Source organism: Aptenodytes patagonicus, chromosome Z (assembly GCF_965638725.1).
Source record: "Aptenodytes patagonicus chromosome Z, bAptPat1.pri.cur, whole genome shotgun sequence".
In the NCBI taxonomy this organism is placed as follows: Eukaryota; Metazoa; Chordata; class Aves; order Sphenisciformes; family Spheniscidae; genus Aptenodytes; species Aptenodytes patagonicus.
Window position 1 is genome coordinate 6,351,239 of NC_134982.1, and position 20,893 is coordinate 6,372,131.

Consider the following 20,893-nt stretch of genomic DNA (forward strand, 5'->3'; position numbering starts at 1 on the left):
CAGGTCTTGTGTCGTCATCATCTGGCCCCCTGTGGATGTGACACAGGACCTTTGGGGCACCAGAGCCCTTCTAGTCCAGTAAAGGAAAGCCAGACAAGATTCCTGAGAGCATATCAAATAGCAAGAGTCATGTGTGGGCAGCTGAATAGAGTCTATACTTCCATTAAGTGTAAGGAGATTTTAGATACCTACCTTGCATGTAGACAAATATTTTGCATCTGTCTAAATGTAGGTGCCTGAATCTGAACTGCAGTGCCTTCCCTGACAGCTTGTCAGAACAGGGGCCTTCACAGATCATGATGATATCTCTCAGAGCGTCTGGATAGATGACCTGCAGTGAAGGGAGGAAAATGCAGAGCGGGACTTCCCACGCAGAATCCTTGTTAAGGTGGCAAAAGAAAGGAGAACATTGGCATGTGTCTGGCAACATAGGTGCTCCCACCATAAGATTAAAAAAAAACCCATGAATAGAGAAGGAGGGAGTAGTATTAAGAAATTAAGAATGCAAAAAGTGCCTAAGCTGCTCAGTTAGTTTAGATTTCAATGAGGCAACAAAATACCTTCTGCTTAGTGTTGTTATTATATCCTGCCATGAAGGGAAATAGAAATTGTTTGAAGCCATGGAGAATGGAAACTGGTAAATCATAGCAGATCTTTCTGCATATGAGGAAAACAATTTGATTTAAAAAAAAAAAAATCAAACCCATTTCTCTTGGGAAGAATTAGTTGTAAAGTTGGTAGTTTCCCTCCAAAGAGCAGATTAATGATAGTTGTATCACCTCTCAATATTTCAGTCTGAGCTATATCCTCTAACTTAGATGCATTCTCAGCTCAAGATGGGCTTTGATTCTTTACTCCTTCCTCTGTTGAGAACTTCAGTATTTTCCTCATTAATGAAACAGTCTGGCCCCATTCGAAATATGCTGTGTTACTTAGATAAATGATCTCTAGCTCTGCTGTTAAACTTTCTTTCTTGGGACTTTGATAAGCCAATTATTCAGTCCTAAATGGTTTGCAGACTTCATGTAAGAAATAACCGGAGCAACTAATTACATTTCCCCGTCCATACTCAAGACAAATCACTTCTAAAATCCTGGACACACACTTAATGTCTGCTACTGCTTCGTCACATTCATATTTTCTTACAAATGCAACTCATCATGCAACTATTTGAAGGCTGTTTATGCCAGGTGACAGCTCACTGTCACTTAGCATTTTCAGACACACGGGAAACAGTGCTTAATCTAGTAATTTTCCTTTGCTAATATCTCTGATATAAACAATAGCAGACAAGCAAATGCAGTCTCTGTCTTTCTAGGGAGTAGGTGGCCCAGAGACCTGTCCCTACAGCTGTCATTTTCTCCCTATCATTTCACTGAACACCTCCTTAAAGGTTGGAGGTTAATCAGAACACCTTGACGAGCATTTAGGCTTGCAGTTTAGTCTTGGAAATGCAGTTATCTGTCTGCATCCATCACTCATGCCCTTAGAAAACATACCGCAGCAGCTATGCTAGCAGATTCACTTCAGCCACAGTGGTACCAGACAGCAGCTACAGTTTTGAGTCTCTGCAGCACACGGTGAGGCCTCAGGGAAGGAAATAGCATATAGAGGAGACCCAGTGTAGAGCTATCCAATTTCTTTACCCTAAATCATGAAGAAGGAATGATGCATGAACTATCACCTGTTAGGAACAGACTTTGGAGGCTCTGCAATAGATTGCAGTTTTGTGAGATGGGATGGGCCAAATCTAACAACTCATTTGTGTGGAAAAGGAGGAAATCCCACTCTTCGTCTCTGCCCTTCTCCCAGCCTTATTGGCTCCCTGGCATTCATCGGACAACTTTACAGGCTGATTGAAGAGTAGTCCAGAAGAAAACTAAGCCACCCCAACACAGAATAATTGTCTACCAGGTTAGTGAGTTTAATCACTTTAGTAAAAACAATGCAGCAAGCTCAAAAAGTGGCAAAAGGGACAGTGTAGAACCACCTATGGGGAAATGGGAGTCTAAGTGGGGACGAAAGAGAAAAGAGATCCTTTTATTTCTGGGACAGGCAAGATGTGAAAGCTGAGTCAACCATCTCATGCAGAGTCACTCTCAGACATCAGCCCGTGAGCCAAAATTCCTTCCTAAACTGATCTCTGTTCTCAAAGACAATAGGGATAATTACCTGTGCTAAAAATGTAGATGGATTCAAAAACCATTTAGGTAAACTATTGGAGGGAAAAAAATCCATCAAGGGCTGTTAAAAACAGAGATTCTGCTTCCAGCTTAGAAGGGCTCTTGAGGTGCAAATAACTGGAATCTGAGAGAATATGCCAAGCAAAAATAATTGTGGGATTCCCTGGGCCATTGGTCACTCTCCAAAAGAGGAAAATGGATTAGATGGACTATTGATCTTCTATGGCTCTACTTTTTGTATTCTCATTTGGAGCATTTACCTAATCTGAATGATCTTAATTGATAGTCTGGCCAGTGATCTGACTTCCCTTTCTCTTTTGTTTGAGAAAGCAAGCAAACAGGTGAACAACTCTATTTCTCAAACATCTCTGCCCAACATCTGCCTACCATGGCTGGAACAGGAGAGAAAAGTGTTTCTCCTGTGTGTTGCCATGAGACACCTATGCTGTATGTTCACATGCAAAAAAGTACCAATACCCCTTAACTCTTAATGGTTCATACTTATTATTTTCTATCCTCCATTAACTCTCTTTGTGTTAGAAGTAAGATATATTCCTGCCTTGACCATATTCTCTTCTCCACTGAATAAAGCATCAATGGAAGATCAAAGCACGGTATATAACCCTTCTATTCCTCCTAGTAACCTCTGAGATTAATTGTATATCTGCTAAACAGAGAGAGAAGAAAAATAACCAAAAACTGCATAGAAGCATGACCCTGTGGTTGCTATTCTTAAGCACTTATTAGCCAGATTAAAATTTAGGAAGGAAAAAAAGCCTTTTCTCATAACTGTGACAATATCAAAACATTTCTGTGGTATATTTTTTAATAATAGTAATTATTAAAAATGGTAATAATGATAATAATGAAAAAAATTATTAGAAGTCTTTCATAATAATATCTACCATATTCAGAATCTAGAGTCAGCCAAGAATAGAAACCATTGTTAAAATATTTTTGTCTGTTCTATGCAAAATAGGCTATTTATTTTTTTCATCTCAGCTTCATACAGGCAGAAGACCTCTATCTCAGCAACTGGTGTTTTTGATTTGACTCAATCCAACAATTCTCACCTCCCCCTGCTTTGATTCACCAAGTCTCTAACTAATCCATCTAATAAACTGAAGTGGCAAAAGGAGTGGAAGAGTGCTGCTTCTTATCACAGAAGAGCTTATTCTCAGAGCTAAGCTCTTCAGGCCTCCCTTCAGGCCTACTGTGATACTCCAAACACTGATCTATCAGAAAATTGGGACAACATCTCCTTCTTAGGTTGTTAGCAACTGTAGGGTTTTTAGTAGCGTTTCATATACACACATTCATTGGATTGAGACCCTCTGATAATCTGGGGAATTCAGCTCCTAGTCTATAGATCCTGACTGGATTTAAGTGTGAGCAAAGTGTCCATCTGGCTGGTGACATTAAGACAGGAGAGTTTATATGTTTATCCAGAAGTATAAACCATAGTGAAGTCGTGTGGGTTGTGGTTTCTAATTCATAACAAAAATGTACTGAAATTCTAGAGCATGATTCATCTCACCCTAACATCTGCATCTCAAGTTAGTCAGATGAATAATGCTCTCAAATGTGAAATACTATAAAGAAAGCCTAGGTTCTTAGGGCTAAATCAGGGTGGAATGTCATGTTATGGGTCAACTGAGAAGCTTCAAAGGCCCTGGGAATTAGATGCCTGAAGTTGGAGTGAACACCTAAGTCATTCTGTGGCTTTAGGCCAGTGGTTCTGTTATAGGTATCACAACCCACATACGGTGATGATAATTATGATTAGGATCATGTACTTAGAAGGAGCTGAAGTGAGACTTGCAACCCATGAATAGGGTCGCCGGTGGAAAACTTGCTTATCTATTCCTTGTATATCGTGATTTGTAAAAATATTCCTTAAATTATTTTTGAAATTGGAAGAGACACTCATGCTATGGTTTCCTAGAGGTGGATGATTTATGATGCTCAATTCAAAATTCTTCGTCACAGGACAAATGTCTCCATTAACCTTTCTTTCATGGAAGCCGGCAGCCATCTACACCTTACTAAATCCAAGGCACCATCCATGCTAATAGCCATGCAGATGTAGTCAACTTGTTAATTACTCCCCTTGAAATGACAAGAAGTGAATTAATAGCTGTCAGATCCTCCCACTCAGTAGCACAATCCCGGACTTGAAAGAGTAGTGAAATTGCTACCTGTTATTCCTTTTCCCCAAGATAGGGGTACTTGGACTCCTGTTAATTATCATGTTTTGATTAAACAGGAGTACTTTGTTCACTTTGTTCGTGTACATCTTTGAAGTAAATGACATTTTTCTGGAAGCAGAGAAAGTAATGATATGTCTTTATTAAATATTAGTAGCATTATCTATATTGCAAGTGGTTTCTAACAGAGAAGCAAGTGCTACAGCAAAAGTTTGCCTGAGTTATCTTTAGCCTTGATTTGCAAAAATGCTAACATTTGTAAGAAATCATATTTTCTCTTCGAGAGCTGGTTCTCAGAAAAATATTTGTCACTGGAATAGTCTTATTCACATGGGTGGGACACTTTATAAGCAAAATTTAGCCTGTTTGAAGAACTGTAATACAAGGTCTGAAGAAGAGCTGAGTGAGTTTTCTAGGCAGCAAGTCATATCCTTTATAATTGTTTATATAAATTTAGTCACATCTGTGCATTCTTGCAGATTAAAATAATAAATGGTGACTTTGTTGATAACAGCATTTGCATCACGAATGATAGTTAGTGCACTGGGACAAATTATTCAGATAGACTTTGCCAGTCTTCTATCCAAATCTCTGCTGTATCCCAGCCTCTCTGCAGAAGCCCGTCATTTATAGGAGGTGACTATTCTACATCCAGGGGAATCCTACATTTCACAATATGTTGTAATGTAAGAATGTAATCAGCTTCTCCATCCATATGTCTATGGGAAAGAAGGAAGAGGGGCACATTGTTTTCTAGACTTCATCTTGGTTATATGAATTGTAGTTAGAACTTGATCAGAACTCTTAACGATTCTGTTTTTCATGGGCTCTTGTGAACATGCATTTTGCCTTTGTTAATAATTACATTTTAAAGGGGAAAATGCATATCTGCAACTAGAAAATAAAAAGTTGCAAATAGTAAAAAATTACATATTGTAGTAGTATAAAAATAACCTATGTTTCTATAGCAGAAGACATTTGTATTTTATTTCTTTGTATTTAATTTTCAACCTGCTCCTAGTCCTGAATTTTTTCAGGACTAAGTAAGTAAGTAGTTTCACACATTGCAGGTGCTCCACATAGGTATTAATTTATGATACTCTCTTCTTGCACATTCAGGTACTCTCAGTCTTACGTATCTCTCTGTGTTTATATACGTAGGTACTTACATACCAATGCACAAACACATAAAACCATACATATGTCTAATCTCCCTATAATGAAGCACCTCATGGGAATGGATAAATATCAGTACTTGGTGCAGAAGGGTCTGTTGACTTGGTGCATCAGAATATTGAGTTCGAACTGACGTAAAAGAACTATGATGCATCCAAGTCAACAGCGTGAAAACGTTCACTGCATGGAGGGCAAGTAGCAGTGAAGGTGTTTCTTGTAGTCCATATTGTTATAAATGGTGGATGGCTTTGATTGATTTCCGTGGAGCATTTGCTACCATGAATGCAGACTGAAGGTGTTATGTTCACATATACTGTTACAATTTATTTGCACCACATAAAACCTTTGAGCCCTGATGACAGAGATCTGACTGTGTGCAAGGTGCTGTATGACCAGAGAATGTAGCAATGATTTTGCCTTGCTGGCCACTTAGGTCTTACATTTTTGACCTTTGCCTGAAAGTGGATACCTTACTTTGAATTTTCTGTTATACATGTGCTTTGTCTCCTTCTTGATGAGTACATGTAGATGAAAACCTCTCCTATACAACACTTTGTGCAACAAAATCACTCTTAATTTTGGTTCTTCTTGAAAGCCACCCAGGCCATTGTCTCCTTTTCCAACCGTTTTGTCAGTAAACATCATGATAATGAGGACCCAAAGGGAGAAGAAAAAACAGATTTAACTGACTCAAAGTTCAATTCACTGAGATTTCTGTTCACACAAAACCTTTTAGAGCACAGACAACGTTTCTTTTTTGTGCCTACCACAGACTAAGTGAGATTAAGTTGCTTTTGCTTCCCCTGCTTTTCAGCAGAGAATGAAAGGGTACCACAGTAATGAAACTGCAAGCTGACATTGAAGAAGAGATGCTTGTACATATCTATAGGTACAACTGCAAAAAAAAGAAAAAAAAAAAAAAAGAAGAAGACAGAAAGTGCAATGGATAACCCATTTCCCAATTTGGAAGGCACTGAGTGCATTTCAGGTCACCGAGAAAACTGCCATGTAAGTACCCGAAGCTGAAAATCAATCAGGCTCCTTCAGCAGCAGTGTGTTATCAGTCTTGCCCTGCAGAGCACAGATCTGAAACATTAGGCAGCCCAACAAGAGAGAGAAACTTAATTTGAGAGCAGCTGGTTTAAGACAGATACATAATGGCATTAAAAGAAGAGCACTGCGGTGAGGCGAGAACCAAACAGAATACCCATTAGGCTGAGGAAGCTTTTAGTTTTATTATTGTAACCAGACGCAGAGAGAGTACGGTCAATGGCAGCCAGAGCCTAAGTTAAAGAAGGGAGACAAGAGTATGAAAGTAAAGATGGCTCAGTTAAAAACTACTAATAACAAATAGTCAGACTGCATGGGACTTACTGGGCCTAAACTCAAATATTTATTATGCTGCAACGATTCTGGATGCTCAACAGGTAATGTAGGCCCTGTCCCCCTCCACTTATTTAGGCACCACTTTTCATTGATGGTAGCAGGATTAAGTACAGAGGTTTATTGGAGGATCTGGACATAGTCTAGTTTTGTTTCTGCTTTCCACTGAAGATATTAGCACCGCTTATTTCAGGGGGTCAAATCAACTAAAAGTTATGAGTTGTTCTGCTCTTTTGTTTTCAGACTTAGAGAATAGAAGTACTCATATTATATATTATATTCATGAATTATATTAATGAATTATCTGAGGAATACTCAAGGATTTGTTTTTATGTGCCACTGAAGATACAGGAACCTCTAAAACAGAGCACAGTAGTTAGTTAAGGACATGTCATAATGCTGAACAAAGGCTAAATAAAGGAAACGAAGAATTGCATTTTCAATTGAAATTAATAAGGAGAGATGGAATGCACAACAGTAATATGCATTTGAATTTAGCAAGGCCATTTGGAAACAACATTACAGAATCTTTTCTGAAGACATATGTGGCCAAGACCTTGGTTTAATATCTTATCTGAAAATATGTTTATGGTAATTTGAATGCTAAAATGAAAACTGAAAGATAGAAAGTGCTGTGTTTCTCATCATGCAACTGAATGTATAATGAATAAATGTATGAATTCCTTTTACGATAAGCACTTAACATGACTAATGCTTTGTTTTTTCTCAGATTATTTTAATTTTCTCAAGGCCTACATGGTAGTCTTTTTACAAGAAAAAGGCTAGCAGAGAGGTACTATCTGCATTAAATGCTGCATGACTTACCTGCTTCTCTTTCATAGAAACAGCAGAGATGCTCGAAGTGTGTGGTTACTGAAGAAAGAGTTTCTATCTGTGGATTTGGAAAGGCAGCGGTCATTTTTTCTCTGTTCGGCAAACCATTATTCTGCCTAGAACGATGTTGTCTGTTACCATCGCTTGTATAGGCGGGAGCAGGCAACTTGTGCTGTTAACACAAAACTGAGCAAAACCTGAAAGATCTGACAAAGACCTGACAAAGCTAAACGAACGACAGCATAATGGCAAACGCAGTTCAATGCTGAGAAATAAAAAGCAGCAGCACTGGGAAGGATAATCTGAAGTATTCTTAATTGCTAGAATTATGTAACACTAGGCAGAACTGGAAATGGGATATTTAAGTATCCTAGCTACTAGTCTAGTACTAATTTTCCTACTTGCCTTATTTTAAAGGATACTGCTATCTACATGAGTATTTACAGAATACAAGGCAATCAAATCTGTCAGTTCTACTATACTAAGCCATTCATTGCTAATCACGCGTGCATAGCTCATAGGAAGGCAACCCCTGTGACTTGCTGTCCTTGTCTGCAAAATGCTGATAGCAATGCTCACCCAAATTATAAAACACTCATACTCCAGGAAAATAATTATGTGCTAAGGGAAATTTTAAGACCAATGTATTTTGATGGGCAATTCTTATGACATGCATATTTTTATCTCAAATAGGAGTTTATGTGTAGTAGCTGGTACAGTGGTTTACGTCCCTGTTCATCCACTCTCTTTTTATTTAAAAATTCCTTGTTATAAATAGAAACAGGGCTTATCCAGCCAAAGGCTCATGATCATCCTACATTCAGGAGCATCTCTGGATTAAAATGCGTATGTAGCAGATAATCTAAGCACACCAAGAGCTGGGTCTCCTGCTGTCTTTTTGGCACACAGGGAGAACAACAAGAAGCAGAACTCCAGGTGTGGCTGACTGCGCTTGGACTACCTCCTGCTGGTTTGGCACCTCCTTAGCCAAATAAAATATATTTTTGACTCATCTATATATGTGAGAATCTGATTGGTTTTAACTGCAGTTGACAGTATATAAGACAGAGAAGAAGAGCGAATATTTATTTAGAAAGAATATAAGCAGAATTAACAAATGGAAGAAAGAAGCAGCTGACCTATATTTCAGGGGCTGGAACATGTCTGTAATACAGATGAAAAGCCCATTCCAACTCCCCTTTAAACTGTACACCATCCAAATCTATTTGTCATGAAGCAGTTACCTGCTCATAGCTGAAAAAGTGCTTTGATATATTTTTTATGAATCTAGCTTCTCCAGTGCTAAGATAACTGATCACAACACAGCCTTGTATTAATTATTGTACTTCTGTCTCCAGAATGATGTCCTATAAAAAAGGAAAGCTGAAAAAAGAGGATGCATTCATTTTACAAAGAGAAGCCAGATGACAAAAGGCTTAAGGAATAATTTTTTTCTTTTCTTACATAATACTGCAAAGGCCAATCAAACAATTAAGAAAAAAAAGTTAAAAAGTGCCTTTTGAAAAAATATTTTTTCTTGGTTTAAATGAGATATTCAGTAAAGGAGGAAAGAATTAATAATAAAAAAAAGAATAGGTGCCATTTAGAAAACAGTTGGAGCTCTATTTGTTTTTTTCCCACCCTGGAAAACAGTAAATAGTCAGTAATAATTCAAGCCAAGTAGTATAATTTTTTAAGCTGAAATTTTTACCTATTTTCATTTTTATTTTTAATGTTTGTAGGAAATAAAATTCTTAAAGAAGCCCATATTCTATAGGGGCGGGGGGGGGGGGGGGGGGAAGAGAACAATTCTCTTTAAAAATTAATTTTTACCAGATATTTTAACTATCCAGTTCATATATATTCATATATTCACGTTTATACAGATTGTAAGGATGCAGGAGCTTTACTTAATTTTTCTCTTTGGTACCTACAAAATGCTCATTCTTGCAGTCTCTGTTTGAATCATGGTTATATCTCACAGCAATATCAACAAACTCCATCCACAATTTTTTCTTATAATACCCTATCTTTCTGCTGCATTTTACCTAAACCAAAAGCTGAGACCTTACAGTTAGCCTCACAGAAAAAGACTAATACTGAACTTAATATAAGAAATATAGTTATTGTCTGATTTATTGTCTGATGTCTGATTATTATTCTTGTCTCTTTTTTGTACCTTATCTTAATGCTTTACTGAAATGGCAGCTGGAGTTTGGCCTTTTAATAAATATTAGTCCTTAGAGCTGTAGGATGTAAAATCCAGATACACATGGCTTAGCAGCTCCCAATTAACTTTAAAGGGAGCATTATATTAGTATTATAAATTAATTAGGTGAAAGAAAATGTAATGTATTCAAACATTGTAAATAGTGTAAATATACCAGACAGCATTTGTAATAATATGAATATTTTTTAAAGAGAGGAGATTAGACACTGAGTTTTCTAGTGCTCCTGATGAATACTTTCCTGTTTTGTTTTATGTACACTCAGATGCTATTTCAGTGGAACATCTTCACTTCCGTTCTTCTCGGTCCACATGTAAACAGCATGTTCCTCTCAGATCTCAGGGTTTCTGTTTCCTTAATGTGACCATAGTGTGTACTATGTTGCCTGGACTAAAAAGACTAGCCACATAGTAGTCCCTTCTGAAATCCTTTAGGAAGTGTGCGAAGGCACCAGGATTTCTGCTTAACATTATAGCTACTAATAAAACAAAAAATATGTTAACTGGGTCCAACGTACAGACATATCCAACTCTTGATCTCTAGGAGGTTGTTTCTTTCCAGGTTAATGCCTCTGCTCTGTAGTCCAACAGAGTAAAATAAAGATGTTTGTCTATGTAATCCCTCACTTAACTCTATTTCTATTACTCCTGAGATGAAATCCCAGTTTAAAAGTATTAATTGTAGACCAGAACTAAATGGTACAGCTCTTCCACTCTTAGTTTGTCTTTTTGGTCTATACGACATGAGATGGGAAACATGGTTTTCAAGTTATGCATCTTCCTTCTACCTCCTGCACTGGAAAAATTCATTCTCTTAGTAGCCCAGGAGATCAGTGAACACAGAGTAAAGAGAAAGATAGTGCCCCTCAAAAGACTGGTTGTGCTTGAGCATTGAGAAGCTGATAGGTCGTAAGTGTGTGCTCTGATCTGATCTCTGGTATGAGGGTGTCAGCTCAAGATAGCAATTCCCTTCATAAGTGTGGGCTTTAGGACTTCCTCTTAAATGAGTGCCATAAGAAAAGTAGGTGTTAAATCTCCCATCTATTTTCCATACAAATACAGGTTGAGAATACCACTGCTTATCACACCCCAGCTGAGGATATTTTTAAGCTTTTCTAAATTATCTGTACTAACCTGCTTTTTGCACATATGCAGAGAGAGAATATTACAAAGGAAAGTCATATCTCCCTCCTGTTTCATCTCCACATTTCTTGGGGCAAAGGCAAATCCTACAAGTAAACGGCACGTTCCAAATACAATTGCCTAGAAAACCATTTAGATTCATGTGCTTGGTCAATGCTCAACAAAATATGTTTCACTACCACCAACAGAAGACGTTAGCATATATTAAGAATGAAACCAGGACGGTTTCACACTGGCACATCTTTGTGAAGTGTTTTAAGGTCAGTAGTTTGAGAAAACAAATGAAAATAACACAATGGGGTTGTACGTTCTGTGTTATCTTTGCAAAGTAAAAGAGTTATAAACATAACCTCGCTTCAGCTTTTAACAGTTGAAAGTTTACTGATTACAGTGGCATGATATCGGGGAACACCTGGAGTAGCTCAGGGATTAGACGTAGATATCTTACATTTACTTACTGAAAGCTATGACATATTCAGAAGCCAGTGGGTCTTTTAGTTAATAACTCTGAACTCTTAATTCATTTCCTTAGCAAGTATGACAGGATTTATCTAGATTCCAGCTTCATTTTTATCCAAGCTGAATTTAAGTATCCAAATGTCTCTCTGCATTAACTGTTTTAAAGCTACTGTATTAACACTCAGATTAATTAACACTTGGTCTAAGTGAAGAGAGAAATAGGACCACAGAATATTGGCTTCAGAGTATCCAGCTGCGGAGCCAAGAGTGCAAGCTAAATTTATGCAAGTCATATGTTAATTACGTATTCATGAATGTAATGCAAGTGGGCACCCACCTGCATGGCAATATATTAATAATACTTTAGAGTATTAATAGAATCTATATAAAGGAAACACCATATTTCATTTTACGTATTTTCATACTTTGTTTTTAAATTTTAGTTAAAGGATATAAATTCTACTGCACACATCATTGTCGTGCCACAATAGGTTACCTGAACTGTAAATAGCCTATTTCACTCTATATGGTCCATCTTTAGCACGGAGTTTCTTATTCAGCAATCTCTAGAAAGAGATCTGTTGACTGAAACATATGCTGGTTGGAGTGCTCTGGCTTTCCTAGCAGGGCAATGTATTATACAGTTACCTAAGCCTCTGGGTCCTCCTAATATCAATGGGATTAGGTATTTGTTTAAAGCAAGGCATGTGCCTAAGTAATTTGCTGAACTGAGGCCCCAAAGAAGCAGGGGAGTCATGGAAATTACTGGATGTGATTATGTTATTAAAGATAGCCTGCCACTGACTGCACAGGACTGGGCTGAGCTAAGGCCATACAGAATCCTTCATATCTGAATGCTTTAGTGTTTCCTTTGTGCAGGTGGAAACCAGGTTTTTACCTGCTTTTATAAAGTGTCATATGATGCAAGATATAAAGGGTACAGATTGGACTGTCCTGAGAATTCCAGCTACCTGCAATATAATCTCATATTATAATCCCAATAGTATCTCAATAAACATTGAGAGCCTAGTCCTGAGGGTCTCTGGCAACCAGGGCTTGCAGGATTGAGTCTTTGTACAGGGCCAGCCATATGCTCATGATGATTAATGACACTTCTCAGATGCATTAGATGCACTTGTCTTGTCTTCACACCTCAATGCACAGCCAAAGCAGAACATCAGTCACCAAAACCACTCAGGCTGCTATGCATTATTGTTTAATTAAACAACACAGATATTTTCCAAGACTATTTCAAGTATAAACGTGTCCTGGTATCTAAGCTCTATTTAACCTTAGGAAGGAAATGCAAATGTTGAGAGGAGAACAAAATTTAAATGTGAGGAAAACCGTTTATGCAAATAGCAGTTCACCTTTTTTGTTTTTCTCTTTCCAGATTTAGCTTGACACAAATCATGTCCACCAAGCACAGGTTTTCCCCCCTCCACCCCCAGCCATGATGAGTGTGGGGACGCTCATTACAGAATTTATTTTAAAAAATCCATTTGCATCCTCTCCAGAGGTATACAGAGGTCTAATTAATTGCTCTGGCATACCTGAGCCAGAAGCCCCCTTCAGCCACAGGGAGATTATCCCGGTAATTTAGACAACCTTTAGCTTGAAACTATTTGCTGGAAAAGCTCTGTGGAAGTGTGATGGTGGTAAGTAAAAACCACTCTGCTGCACAGCACCAGCACAACACCTCCGAAGCTTTGTGACTTAAACAACACCTATGGTCCGTGCTTTCCTTTTGAAGAGAGGCAAATTTACTTCTTTAATATTTTGAGGTAATGTAATAGAAAAGACTAGATCAGTCCCTTTTGCTAATACTTTGCAGTGATGGCAGGATTTCAGAAAGTGTCTTTTTGACTTGAAAGAAAGAAAAGTTAGGTCAGACTGGAGAGGTTTTGAAAAGCCTACTCCAAACTAGCAAAGCTATTTCATTTTCCATTCTCTGAGCCACTCCTATGCTTAGTTCTACTGCACTGTGTTTTTCAGAGGATGCCTATAAAACTCAAGTCCGAATTGATGACGAACCAGCCTATTTGGACATTCTAGACACTGCTGGACAGGTAAGTAGTTTCCCAATGTGAACTATTCAATCAGAGATAAACCCAAAGATTTTAACCTCAGATATATGGGTCACAGAGCTAGAAACAAGCTTCCCTATTCAAACATAAAGGGAGCAGTGGCAGAAAAACATTGAGGAATTAACAAAGGAGAAGATTAAAGGAGTGCTGCAGTGGTATAGTATAACTTCAAAATCTGCCCAGAAAAGACAGACAAATTTAATCAAGTAGAAGATAAAAAGCTGTTCGCTTCTTTTTCTCTTGTATGCAGAAGCATCTATCACAATCGTGGAATGAATAAATGCTGCTGTTGGTTTGTCTTATGTGTTTATCATTCCTGCTTTTCTATATATTACAGGAATCTTCTGGTCTACTTGTAGATCAAATATTTTGTTACTATTCTTCTCCCCACATTATGTTTAAACTTCAAATGCTCACCCGTAAGGAAAAGATCTTAATGCCAAAAGTAACACACAGCGTACATATAATGAGTACATACATGTGTGAGCATCAGTCAGGGAATTCAGTTTCACATACAGTAAGGCAAAAGAAGAAGTTAAATGCAAGACGTCCTTCTACCTGACTCCGTTCATCCCCTTTCCATCTCAAAACATTTTTATTGTTTAATCAAAATGTTGCAGCTGGTCGATCGTTTCCTGAGGTATGCGTCAGGTTCTGTCTGAAGGCTTTGATAGTTTCATGAGTTTCCATAGTGTGTGTGCGCCTTGTACAGGAATGAGTCAGTCAACAAGGACAGCAGATCCTTCAAACAAACAAACAAACAAAAGGTTTAGGGAGTGTAAGCCTGGGAACCTTGACCCCAGTTTCCCAAATGTCTGAATGCACCTTAGCTGGGCACTGCAAATGGTGGGAAATGCAGCCTGCTGCCAGGAATTAGAACAGCATCAAGTCACATGAGTCGAATGTAGTTCAGGGGGATTGTGGCGCGAGTTTTACATGTGAATGAAATATAGGCCAATTTCAAAGTGAACTCAACCCAGTTTCAGGAATCAAAAGATGCCCTGAATTATTCTTCTTTGACCCAAAATTATACAGTCTCAGCAGTTAACCAGTGACTTGCTGCTGAGTCCCCTGTGAAAGTGTTTGATTCTCCAGAAAATTTAAGCTAAATTTCAAGGCATGTCTCCAAAGCTGTCAATTTAATTTACCCTGAATATATTATTGTAACAGGCCCAAGAAGTTTCTTATGCATACTAGTCCCAGCATAGCTTCCGCAATGATTTGGTTGGGGGAAAGAAGGAACACCATAGTTGTTACTCAATATGTCTGAAAATATCTGTACTTCTGTTGAAGACGAGGAAGCAACATCTTTGCTCACTCAGGAAGTCTGAGACTAGTCACTTCAGCCTTATATCGTCATTAGCACACAGTCATTAGGGAAATTATATCTCCAGCTGTTTAGTCTTGTAAGGCTTTATGTGTTAGGGACCTCCTGTGTTATCCTTTAATATAGTTCACTGTCTACATCTATTTCATTCTACTCCTAAATTCCCTTTAGTCCTATTTTGTAGGTTTAAAATGCTAAAAACTAAAATACTTTCTTACCCAGAGCTGAAGAGAAATGATGAATCAGAGTTTACGTGTCCAGCTTTTTGCTAACGGAAAGAGCAGCCAAGTGCTATACAGGATTTCTTCATCTTCATAGGTGTGTTCCTAATTTGTTGTGGAGACTCTGAGAGAGTGCAGGATTTAAACTCTGCAAACCACAGATGAGGGTACAGTAGGTACAGAGCTCCTCACGTTGTGCTCCTGCTTACAGACCTGTGCAGAGAAGATGGGCTACCTGTTCCTAAATTTGCATCAGCAGTGCAAATATTATTCATACAAAGGAAATAAAGCAGCTTAAAATCAAAGCAAAGAATGGATGGTTAATGAAACAAAAATGTATGGTGTGCTTTTATTTTGAGCTGGGGAGTAATATGTTGCAAAAACCAAGAGAAATAATTTCTTCTACTTTGATTTTTTCCATTTGTTTTTGTTACTAGAAACATAAAAGTTTGTGTTGTTGATAAAAAAATGATAGAATCAGATATTGAGAGTTTCCTTCTCTTCCTAAGCCCCCATCAAAATCAAAGCCTCTATTTTTTTCTGTTTTTTTTTTTTTTTTTTAAATGAGAACAAGTATTTTTTAAATGGTATTTCATTTTCCGTCAGCTTCTTTTAAAATAAAAAAAAAAAATTCCCTTTGAAATTTTTTTTTAGATTCAGGAAAAAGGAAAAAATATCCCTATGCACTGGCCTTTTAAGTAGCTGAAAATATTATGTTTTCCAATTTAAACAAAGCTCATCTTTTGTCAGTCATGTTCACTTTTCAGGAAAAATTCCCCACAAAACTGTACAATTTTTACATGATTTTTGATTTTTGATCATATAAAAAACTAGAACAAAACCTCATTTTTAATTGGAGGGGGGGATTTATTGCCAATATTATGAATTTTAACAGAACTGTCAGTTGTAAGGTAAGAAAAGAAGTCAGAATAATGCAAACAGTGAAAGCTGGTGAGAACAATAACAGAGAAAGGCTGGAGAGTTTTAAGTTTTGTTTCAAAAAGGGACCAAAATATCCATAATATTGGAGGCCCACGGCATGTAATGACCACGTAATGAAATGTGGTGCAGAGATTTTGGAGCAAGCAGAGACCTGTGGCAGTAGCACCCCACTCTGCAGATACATCAGCCCAGGACATTGTACAGCCTGGGCGTTATCTATTCTACCTCATGATCCAAGTTGAATTGATACGAGAAAACCTCTGCTTTAAATTTCCCTGTTCTTACAGTGGAGACTGTCACTGAAACATGTCTCAGTGTATCTATGCTAGGAAGCTCTTCCCGCTTTCCTAGGCCCCTATTTTTCAGAAACTGTCCATTCTAAGTATCCTGGATTTAGCTGCTTGTCTTTGCAGATGCCTTTGAATTTGTTGCCTCTCTGTCTACACTACACATCTCCAGAATAAATCAAGACCTAATCCAACTCCATTGAAGTCAACAGCTAAAATAGCCTCTTTCCTCACAGAGGGCTTAATGTTACTCTCACTGAAGTTCAAACTGAAACCCTGCTGTGACTTTGGTGAAAAATCCAAAGCGCCCGGTTATGCTGATGGTGGTGTGCTCTGACGGTACCTCGCCGGGTTTCATGTTAAAGCAGAGATGGTGTAACAGCTTCGAAATCATGTTGTGGAAATCTCATTTCTCCCTGGTGTCCTCACAGTCATAAATACTTCATCATCAACTTTGAATCATGACTTTAATCACTTCAGAAGATCAAGGAGCTAAAATTGTAATTCTTCCCTATCTGGGAAACACAAGAAGTCAATACAAAAAACTGACTGAAGTTAATGTATTTTGTTGTTCTAGAGAATATGTTTCACCAAATATGCTTCTCTTTTCCCTGCTGTACCTATGCAGAATTGAACACTTCAACACTGACCAAATATTGTGATTTATTAATAATTAATATAGTTCTTTATTGTCAAGTCCAGAGTTAAAAATCAACATCTGATTTCATACCTGAAACTGGATAAAAAATATTTTAACTGATAGGTACAGTTTGGAGCACAAAAAACATAGATGGTGCTTCAGAAATACAGTTCTGGTTCTCAACTTTCTGAAGTTAAAAAACATTGAAACAAAGTGAAAACCAGAAACATGAATAAACTATTAGTATTGCTCATCTAGTTATTGGTCTTCCTCTTCTCATGCGTATACATAGACACCATTAAATACGACAGACTGATCCTCTCAGGAAGTAGATTGATGTTCCTGGAGCTCTGGATACATATTTTCTACATCATCAATTGTCCTCTAATGCTCTTCCAATATAATTTTTCCACTGAAGATACAGTAAGAGGCACATTCTTAATGTACGTAGGGCCAGTGTAAGTAGTTATGCTTCACTGAACTCACTACCCCTGCTTTTCACCACCCGCTACATCTGCCAGCGGGGTAGCCTGTCTTTGCTCACCGCAATCAACTTCAGACAGAATAAGGTTACATTTACCTCAGAGGGTTTCAAGAGCAGGTATTGCTGATGTAGCTGCTTGTAGCCGAATTGTCATAAACAGCACTTACTAGAGCAGTTCCTACCATAAGGCTCAAAATCTTGGCATGCAGCGAGAAGGAAGGGAACAAAAAGTTGATGTTGGTTTTCTTTTTCAATGGCACAGCTGAATCTAGACGACTTGTATCCTTGGCCCCACATTTGCTGCTAGAAGAAGTTGTCAATGATGTCTTTGGCTCTTCTTTAACTAGAAGTTCTCTTCTTAAACCAAAAGTTTTCTTTTTTGCGTCTACATTTCAATTAAAACAAAACCAAAAAGGAAATGAAAACAAACAGAGAGTAGATATGAGATTGAGCTTTAGGAGGAATTTTATTTAGTTAGCTTTTAACACTCTAGGCTAGCTACAATTTGGCATGTGGAGTAAATAACAAAACCTTAATGGCAATCTGCAAATGCAAATTATTAGCCGTAAAGATAGCTTGAGCTTCCTTGTTCAACCATGTTCATGGGACATATTTTGAACAACTCTCCCTTGAAATTCACCCATGTGCCTCTCTCTGTCCCTTAAGGTTGGGAGAGGTTTGGGGAGGAGGCAGTTCTGGGGTTTCCCTTTTCTTATCCAATGTGTCATAAACCTCATCTGCATTTACTTGTATTTGATTTAAACTGGTGTAAACTCTTTGACTTCCAGGAAACTTGTAGGTGCAAACGAAAGGACATTCAGACCTCAAGTCCTTTATTCTGTGTTCAGTTATTCTCACAATTATTCTCAGAGACTGACAACCCCCAACTGCTCCAACCGTGCACAAAAAGCCTCCACACAGAGTTATAGAAACCTTCTGTTCACTCATTTACGCTTTCCCACTCTCTCTTCTAACTTAAAAATATATTGCTACTTCTGGAGCCCGGTTTGAATTCCTCCTCAAGGAGCATACACTGCAGTTCTCTCTCCTGCTGTATTTATAAACTGTTGACTGACACAGGAGCTTTTATTCTTGCCACAGCTTTCCTCCTGATGACACATTACCCAACCTCCCCATTTAGACCTCACACCGAACGTTAAAAGATCATCAGACAGCATTCCCTTCACCGAAAAACAATCTGAGATGACCCTATGTAGAAAAGGCAAACTTGTTTTCAGACACGTAGCAGGCAAATATGCAGAAAAATAGGTTTCTGCACCTGTCAGTGAGACAGTACATTGCAAGATTATTGCACCAATTTTTGCTTGTTAAAACGTGAGCTTTTTATGATAAACTTAGTGCACCAGTATATTTTCCAGGTGTGAGTCAGAGAATTGAAAAATTGGCCTTAAAATGTGATGGCATGCCATTTCAGGGAGCTTTCCCTTTGTCTGGAGCTGTGTGCACATGAATTCATTTCCAGGCAGACACTTTTCAACCTGACAACAACAGTGCGCTCTGTAGTGAAATCCATCTCTCAAATTGCTAGCAAATCACAGGACATGTTTATCCTGCCAACCTCCAGGACTATGATTTTTGCCCCCTGCTTCAAGCTTTGAAGAGGAACCATATTAGTCCCAAGAGCCCTTCAGATAAACACACTTTCTCAGGCTAAACACTATAGTCCGATGGTTCTCTCAGGCTGTTATCTGAGATCCTTCTGCTTATTATCTAAACGTGCTGCTCTAATCCTGAATCAATGGAACTCGAATTTCAAACTACACTACTGCAGCTTATCTCAAGGAAATGTAAAATGCCTTTTTGGCAGTAATTATATTTTAATGGGCCTTTACAGTGTGTTCTTTTAAGGGGGAAATAATTTTAGTGTACTTTCTGCTAGGTACTGTAGTGAGTAAATGAAATCCATTTTATTTTTAAAGCATAGTGGTAGTGAACTAAGTAACAACCATTAACACAGTATATTAGGTGAAGAACATTAATTTTATTTTCTTTATATGTTGTTTCACAGGCTGATGATGACATACTTAGAAAGTCAAACCATAGCACTGCAAATTTGGTGGGTTCTCAAGACAAGCTGTTCTGTACTTTCTAAGGAGAACTAAAATCTCTCCCATGACCAAGTCATTTTATTTGGGAATGGACAGATTTTGAAGAAACATTTATTTGGCACAGATATTGAGTGACAGAAAGGTTTCAGTAAATCATAGATGAAATTGCAGACCTGACTCCAATTTCCGTCAAATTAAAAATATTCTTTGGCTTCAATAGGAAAAGATCTAGGCATATACTGTCAAAAAAAGACTATATTAGTTTAGCAAGAACAGGCAACTAGCAACTAAGATTCCCAACTTCCTCTCCCGTCCCTGTCAATGAATGAATCATGGTGCAATAAAGGATGAATCAGTTTGTATTTCCAGGTCTGCATTTATCTTTCTGACGAACAGGTGCAATAACATGTCGCAGGGAGCAGGCATTTAGTGTGAACGTCAGGGCTTACTGAGTCTAGCAATACTGATTTCCTGCCCCTCACTACCCTTCCACTTCAGTAAAGTCAATGCTAGTGGTTCTGTATTGCAGGTGGAGGAATACTTTCCAGCATTGCCTGTTCTTTTTCAATAAATTATTTTTTTTTCCTCTTGAAATGCTTTGCCTCTCACTGTTCTTTGTCTTTCTTTAACTAATAACTTCCAAAAATAGATAAATATCCAGTGATACTGCTGAATGTTTACTTTTTTACTTTTTTAATAAAAGAAGAACATTTAAAAGAAGAAAATACATTATTACAAATTCTGATAAAAGTAGCAAAATCCTTTTTTTTTTTTTTTCCAGATCTTTCCTTGTAGTATTTCCTAGTTTTGTTGTTGTTGTTGTTGTTGTGGTCTGGTGTACATTGTATGGAAAACACCTATATAAGTACATCCCATATCGTTAAACTTCATCCAGGTCCTCCACAAGACTATGATTATGTAAATTTACCTTTTCTTCTAACCTTACAAACTGTACTGTATGCTTTTTCTTCCCACTATTGAATGGCACTGAAGCCCTTTGAAGTTACTTCTGGCAGATGTTGGACATGCTCTAAGTGTGTCCTGATTTCTTTATGTATATGCAACTGTCCTAAATGATCTCACTAGGAATCCCATTTTACAGAGGTTTGTCTGTCTTGTTACCAAGCAGCTCTACACAGACCAGGGACTCCAGTGGACAGAAAACTGTTTTCTACCTGTACCAATTTTCACAAAATTCACATCAAAAAGGTATTTCTAGGACTA

At 37.8% G+C, this 20,893-nt stretch overlaps 1 protein-coding gene across 1 annotated transcript in view; it reads left to right on the forward strand.

The window, feature by feature from the left end:
* The window catches only part of LOC143172549 (GTP-binding protein Rit2), a 181,777-nt gene that overhangs the window by 59,647 nt on the left and 101,237 nt on the right, over positions 1–20,893 (forward strand). Inside the window, exon 3 of the mRNA XM_076362118.1 lies at positions 13,608–13,681. Within this exon, the coding sequence (XP_076218233.1) occupies positions 13,608–13,681 (74 nt within the window). The remainder of the gene's footprint in view (positions 1–13,607; positions 13,682–20,893) is intronic.